Source organism: Aquarana catesbeiana, linkage group LG05 (assembly GCF_042186555.1).
Source record: "Aquarana catesbeiana isolate 2022-GZ linkage group LG05, ASM4218655v1, whole genome shotgun sequence".
In the NCBI taxonomy this organism is placed as follows: Eukaryota; Metazoa; Chordata; class Amphibia; order Anura; family Ranidae; genus Aquarana; species Aquarana catesbeiana.
The window spans coordinates 466,997,261-467,004,749 of NC_133328.1; the positions used below are offsets into that span (position 1 = coordinate 466,997,261).

At 43.5% G+C, this 7,489-nt stretch overlaps 1 protein-coding gene across 1 annotated transcript in view; it reads right to left on the reverse strand.

Moving 5' to 3' along the window:
• Window positions 1-7,068, reverse strand: part of EMILIN2 (elastin microfibril interfacer 2) — a 109,063-nt gene extending 101,995 nt beyond the window's left edge. Inside the window, exons 1-2 of the mRNA XM_073631429.1 lie at window positions 6,364-7,068; window positions 750-872 (exon numbers count right to left, since the gene is read on the reverse strand). Of these exons, the coding sequence (XP_073487530.1) occupies window positions 750-872; window positions 6,364-6,494 (254 nt within the window). The 5' untranslated portion in view covers window positions 6,495-7,068. The remainder of the gene's footprint in view (window positions 1-749; window positions 873-6,363) is intronic.
• Between the last annotated feature and the right edge of the window lie 421 nt (window positions 7,069-7,489).

The following is a 7,489-nucleotide window of genomic DNA, read 5'->3' on the forward strand; positions in this document are numbered from 1 at the left end:
GTAATATTCCAACTTGTTGGAAGTATCCCTTTAAACAGGCTTGATTATTTACAGTATGATGTGCAGGACAGTGAACAGAGGTAGGCATATGGTCACCATCAGATGAGAATCACGCCAGATTCCAGTGCTCCAGCTACTCACTCATGGATGGGCCAATATGTCCCCATCTCTTATTTTAAAGTAGATTTTTGTTTGCTTGTGCACATGACTGTACAGGATCCATACAGCATGCAGAGTCTGTGCCATTACTTTTCCAAGACCCAAAGTGGCCGTGTATAGCTACTCATTTTGACGAATAAGAAGATGTGGTTTTATGCAGTTTTGGGTTGTGCAAATCACCCACTCAGATATATGCTCCAAACACACATTATCTGCCTTCCAATCATATGTCTGTTCACATGCTTTATGCAGCCCCTGGCACATAACCGGGTACAGCCGCACCTTTTAATCCATCTCAATGGCTGGCACTATGCATTGGCAATGGGTCTCTGGGAAGTGACTGCATAGGATTGTGCACGCTGTACAGTTCTCTGTATGAAGAACTAGAATAAAAGTTGAATTAAAGTTAAATAACTTTTTCTGATACAGTACAGTTATTACATAATTATGATAATTTTTAAACCACACACACTTTAGCTCCCATGTGGCATCTCCTGCAACATATCATTTATACTACAGCATTATTTTCCAAACTATCAGTGATCAAAATGCCTTATAATTCTCTATACAGCGACTTCCAGATGACTTACGCTAATGTTGGCTGACAGTGAACCTGATTCCAGGCACATTTGTACTGAGGCTGGATAAAACTCTCAGTCCCTTCCATGACCGTGCAGCTGACATTCTTGTTGACGATGTACGCACACCAGTTCCTAAAGAAGGAGAATCACAATAAGTGACAGATCAATCACTATACAGGACAATACACAGGACTATTCATTAGTACTCAATGTGATATGCAAGATGAGCTGACATTGTCCATTATTCTGCTTTACTCTCTAACACAATGGTTCGAATTTACAGTAAAATGACAGCACATCTTTTGTTTCCCTTTTACTTAACGTACTAAAAGAACTTCTAACCCTTCACTGTATAACAAAAGAACACAATAGGCAAACAGCTAGAACATCCCAGAGATTCCACAACTTGTACGGTGATTATGGAGTTGTTTCAAGTAGCAAATGCTAAAACAAAAGTTGGAGAGGATGACTGATATGAAAGAGCTACTCAACTGAGACGGTAAGTTGGAAACCTATACATACATAATTAGGATGAATATACTGACATTTCATAAATGAAATCAGAAGATCATCTATTACAAAACAGACACCTTAAGATTTGTGTGTGTTTTTTATGCCTGCATCTTTCTTTTAAAGTGGAATTCCAGGCTGTTGCTAACTATGTCTAAACCTGCTCTGCCCCCCCCCCCCCCCAATCCCATTCTAACTACCCTGTGAAAGGAAGAAATAAGCATGTTCTATTTACCTGTTCTGTGCAGCGATTTTGCACAGAGCAGCCCCCGATCCCCCTCTTCTCCTGGCCCCTCCCTCTTGCTGAGTGCCCCCAGAACAAGCAGCTTGCAATGGTGGCACCCAAGCAGGCTCTCTCCCGAGCCACTGCTCTGAGTGTCCATTCAAAAAACAGAGCAGCGGCTTGGCTCTGCCCCTCTCTCTCCTCATTGTCTGTGATTGACAGCAGCGGCAGCCGCCAATGGTTTCCCCTGCTGCCTCAGCCAATGAGCAGGGAGAGTCCATGGGAAGCCAAGGCACTCATGCACATCTCTGGAAGTATTGGGGAGCTGAGGGAGGTTAATCTCCCCTTGCTATGCAAAAGGTCTTAAAGCCGTAATAAACCCAGAAACAAAAATGTAACATATTGTAGTTTACCAATCCTTGATATTTAAAGGCTCATATATTTTCTTTTACTTAACCACTTGCTTACTGGGCACTTATACCCCCTTCCTGCCCAGGCCAATTCTCAGCTTTCAGTGCTGTCACACTTTGAATGATAATTGCGCGGCCATGCTAAACTATACCCATATGACATTTTTATAATTTTCTTTGCACAAATACAGCGTTCTTTTGGTGGTATTTAATCACCACTGGGTTTTTTATTTTTTGCTAAACAAACAAGACCGAAAATTTTGCAAACAGGTAATTTTTCTCCTTCACTGATGTGCGCTGATGAGGCGCCACTAATGGGCACTGATGGGTGGCACTGATAGATGACACTGATTGTCAGCACTGATGAGGCAGTGTTATCCCTATGACCCAGCTCCAGGAGGACGGAGTGAAATGTGTTGGGGGTGTGGCCTGGTCGGAGTCCAGGCTGAGGCTGCCACTCCATTTATTGCAGTAGGACACCATAGATGTGCAACTTCCAGGGGTTTCCCTTCCTTTCTTGAACCTTTGCAGGAGCCAGGATGGGCTCTATACTCTGTCAGCACTCTAGCAGCAGCTGCCCTGTCCACATACCCCTCCCTATCGAGCCTGAGTGGCCCACACACTTTTATCAGGTCACGATGAGGCGGCACTAATGAGGCTTCACTGATATGTGGCACAAAGAGGTGGCACTGATAGGTGGCACTAATGATTCACTGATTGGCAGCACTGATGGGCACTGATAGGTGGCAATGATTAGCAGCATTGCAGGGCACTGATGTGTACTGTGTGGGACCGATGTCCCTCTAACAGAAGCCAGTTAATGGCTTTCTTCTTTTCTTCACACTGACAGCGCGAGGGGGAAAAAAAAGGCCATAACCGGCTTCTGTTTACATCCGTGATCAGCTGTCATTGGCTGACAGCTGATCACATGTTAAAGGGCCTGCTGTGATTGGCCCTTTACTCGATCTGTGATCAGCCGAGTCCCAAGGATATTGCACAGAGCAGCCCCTTGTCTCATCTTCTCTAGTCCCCTGCCGGCACTCTCTGCTTTTCTTCTCCTGCATATGCCTCCATAGCAAGGTGTGTGTTGTGCAGGCACACTCAGAAACTGAAGAATTTGCATCCATAGACACAAACAGCATGGCTTGGCCACACACCCCCACGCTACTTTCTAATAGGATCTGACTGAGAGCAGCAGGAGCCAGTGGCTCCCGCTGCTCTCAGAATCTCCTGTGAGAGAAGGAAGAGAGAGCAGCATTGCGGCAGACGGACACAGTTCTGGATCGAGAGTGGTGATGAGTTAATGGTTAGGGAGAGGGAGGGAAAGGAACAGCTAGTGGAAGTTTTCTTTACCTTAATGCAGGGGATACATTAAGGTACAAAGCCACCTAAATGTGATGGCTGCATTAGTTTTCTTTTTTTTAGGGATTTTTTCCCCATATGCTCACCAAGTAATCTGGCCAGTAACACGTTTCCTGTTTTAGGGTGTCACCACTTTGGATGGAAGAACAATGGAAACACCTTTGGACAGCTGAATGAATTGTCAGTCTGGGGAGAAGGTAATGATAGATGTACTAGCAGATTTAGACGGACAAGCCAAACTTCAGCTAACACTTTTTAAGAAGCTACAGCAACAGCTTTTTTTCTTTTGGGATAAAGGTTGTACATAAATGAATAAAAACTGATCATTGTAAGTACCCCTTCATTATTAAATGGTTAGTCTCAACCCTCTAACTGCCAATTTATTTGGACAGCTTTTTAAAGGAAAATTAAAAATAACAGACTTTCCACCCAGATCACTAGGTGGAAAAAAGGGAAAAAGCCTAAAAAAAGGAAACAAATGCTGCCATCACATTTAAGGATTGGTAATCTGTAATATAATGGGCTTGATTTCAGTTTACATTCTGGGAAAAATATCTAGACTGCCAATCATTATCTCCTTTTAAACATTCTGGTTACCTAGCTGTTTGGCCTTGGTAATGTCTAAAACACTGATCCAGAATCTGAAAGCTGCTGGCAAAAATGTACAGAACGTCCTCAACGAATGTACTGAAGCCTTTGGATCAGCATGACAGCCCGGCAGCTAAGTATTTTCTCAGTAGTGGTTTCCTTTACGCACTAACATTGATTTACATCGGCTCCAAAAATATGCCATGTTAGCAGGCAATGTATGGGACTCAGACTGCAGCCCATAAAGGGCAATACATACCAGATTCTTAGTTATCTGGATGACAGCAGTGACATAGCTGTAGCCTTTGCCAAAGGCACTAAAGGCAGCACAAGAATGTAAAGTGGGAACTAAAATAAACAGCTGTACTCAATGGGCAAACAGAAATCTACAAAAGCTAATTTAATAACGAAATCATTAATAACATCAGATACATATGTAAAAATATCCATACAAGTCAGAAGTCAAAGCACAATATTCCCAACGCACATGTTCCTGAAAGTGGCTGCGAATGTAAGTGGTTGTTGCAGCGACCATTAGCTGGAGACCAAAGACAATCAAAGCTAGGAGGTAGGCACCCGCACACCAAGGATCTCCAGAAAAGGTCCAAAGCTTTATCTGGTGATCACATCATAGTTACAAAAGCGACATTTTCTGAGCCTCGCAGGACCCCTTCATCAGGCATGTGACCAAATGTTGCTGAATAAAGCTTTGGACCTGTTCTGGAGATCGTTGGTGTGCTGGTGACATACGTCTCGCTATACATGTCACAAGGGAACATATTCACGTGTTGCATTAGCTGTGTGGATGAGTGCAGTCTATTTGCTATCAGGCATGTCAGGATGGGGAGAGGCTCCCTACAGCCTTCATTGACATTACTGGATAGGAATTTCAGAGAGTGCAGGAAACTGACTTGCAACTAGCATACAATGGTGTTCACACCTCAAACATGTCCTCCAAATCCATTCCGGATGCACGTTTTTAACGCATTCTGCTGCTTTTTTTTTTATGCATTTCCAGATGCTTTTTTTCACTTTACTGGGGTCCAATGCATTTTTGATGCATTTTACTACGTTCCAGTACAGTTCTGTGCAGGAAAAAAAAAAAAAAGCAGCATGTTGTACTTTTTTCCCTGGAACTGAAACGTACTGCACTGGTGTGAACAATGCCATTGGAACCCATGTAACCTACTTTGCGTTTTTGAAGCAGGAAAAAAAGAACTGCACTGCATGTGGTGTAAATGGGCCCTTACAATTTTAGATGAGATATTATATGAATTTTATTACCAGTAAGCCCCTGTTTACACCGGGCAGCTTTGAAATCACGCTACTTCAGCCACATCATTGTGGCTTGCAACTTTCATACAACAGAAGTGTATGCAAGTCGCAATGAAAATCGGCAAAAAGAAGTGCAGGAACCTTTTTCTGAGTCACAGCAATTAGAACGGTTCCATGGAGGACAATGGGGTGCGACTTGTCATGCAATTTGAAACTGTCAAATCACTACAAAAGAATGGGCAATCCCATGAATAATCACATGACAAATTGCACCAGCGAGAAAGGGGGCTAAATGTCACCTTAAATAAAAAAAAATTAAAAAAATAATAGGGTTGCTACTTACAGTGTATTATGCTGGCCATACATGTTTCAATAAATGGTTGATCTCCCTCTTCAATCCATCTCTCCCATGAGAAATAACATGACCTATAGTCAATCACCCATTAGTTCAATATGCCACACTTGGGGTAGTGGATTTCGATCAATAGTTGGAAGGTACAATCGTAAGTTATTGATCGCATCTCTGTTTTCACTTTCTTATTGATCGAAATACCATTGTAATTGTGACCAAGTGCTGCCCTTCGATGCAAAACGATTGATAATTTTCCCATCCTCAATCGAATCTGCTCTAAATCAAGTCTAAATCGATCGAAAGGGAAGTTATGCCTGTTTGATTGTTGATTGATATGATTGCATCATGCATCGACTGGATAATAAAATCAAGGTATGTATGGCCATCATGAGGTTTACCAATCCTTGGACTTCATAAACTAATCTGAGATGTAAAATATTTTGGAAACTAAAGTAATCACAATGGAGATGATGATCACAAGAAGAAAGAAATAACAATAGGAAACTATAAGAAAACATTAGTAAATAAGATGATCACAATAAAAAATAAAAAAATGATAAGAGGAAAAAGATGATAATAGGAAATAAGTTAAAGATATAAAAATATATATATAAGAAAACAGTAAACAAGATGATCACAATAAAAAAGAAATGATAATAGGAAATTCGATAATAAGAAGAGGAAATAGGCTGATAACAATAGTAAATAAGCTGATAATAAGAAAACTCTGGGCTGGTACAATGAAGGATCCCCAACACAGAAAAGTTATTATCACTAATGGTAAAATGAGAAGCAGATGAAGGCTTGGATCATAGGACTCTCCCACCAAAGCTCCATGTGGACGGAGTTGGTAACAATGTGTGCCCGGTGTGGGGTGAAGGTTGGTCACCTAAGTGCACTTACTTGCCCCTCTGTGCCGGGCGGTGGTAGGTGAGCTGTGGTGGGGTTCCTTCTATGAGTAGTCCTCCACTGATGAGAAGAAGGAGCCCCGTCCATAGACTGACTCCAGCAGGCTCCCCTGAACGCCCCATCATCTCACAGTCCGCACACAACTTCCAACTTGTCCCCAGAAGCTGCGATCAGCGATCCTGGGCAGAAGATGATGAGTGTAGAGGAGGAGAGCTCCGATCCCGGCCAGATTCCTCTCTAATGATGGGATGGGGAATGAATGTGATCCTCCCTGTTAGCGGAGATCCTTTCTTTTTCTGTAGACCCGAGCAAAGCTTCATCCTTCCCTTCCACACCTCCTCCTCCCACTCCGCTCCTCATGACGTCATATCTCCTAGATGAAAGTCCTAGTCCGGACTGCTGGAACTTCGTACTGAGCTGTCACCCTGATGGTGGGAGCCCAGGTCTGTCCATGTAGGGATGTTCTCAGGACGATCCCAGCCTGCCTTGTCTGGATGCTTCTGTTAGTTTACAGGCTCACTAGAGCAGCTTTGGCCGATGTTCCAGCTCTAATGGTTTGCTTTGCAGCCAAAGTCATTGATGGCCCAGAGCCTGTTGCTAGAAAAGTCCAAGTGAGAAGTATGTACATGTCATGGAAATCTTCTCTTACTTGTACTAAAAAATATTACTGAACTCCGGGAAAGCCAAAAGAGCCTTCCTCTGGTGTGGGGCTGTGTCTGCACTTCAAGGCAGAGGCGTGACTAGAACCTTCAGGGGCCTGGAGCAAGAAATAACGAAGGCCTTCCCACTGATCCCGTCATGGGACCCTTTATTACTGTCCTGCAGTGGGCCACCTCCCTCCCTCCCACAGTGGTGGAACACCAGAGCCCAGTCTTGCGACCCCAGTAGTTCCGCCACTGGTGTCCGTAGTTTTTTTTATTTTTGTTTGCTCAGCCCCGCCCCCTCTTTCCTCATTGGCTCACTGGCTGTGATTGACAGCAGCTGGAGACAATGGCCCCAGCTGCTGTCTTAGCCAATGAGGAGGGAGAGTCCCTGGAGAACCGATGCCCTGCACATCACTGGATTGAGAGGAAGCTCAGGTAAGTATTAAGAAGAAGGTTTTTTTACCTTCAGTCTTTAG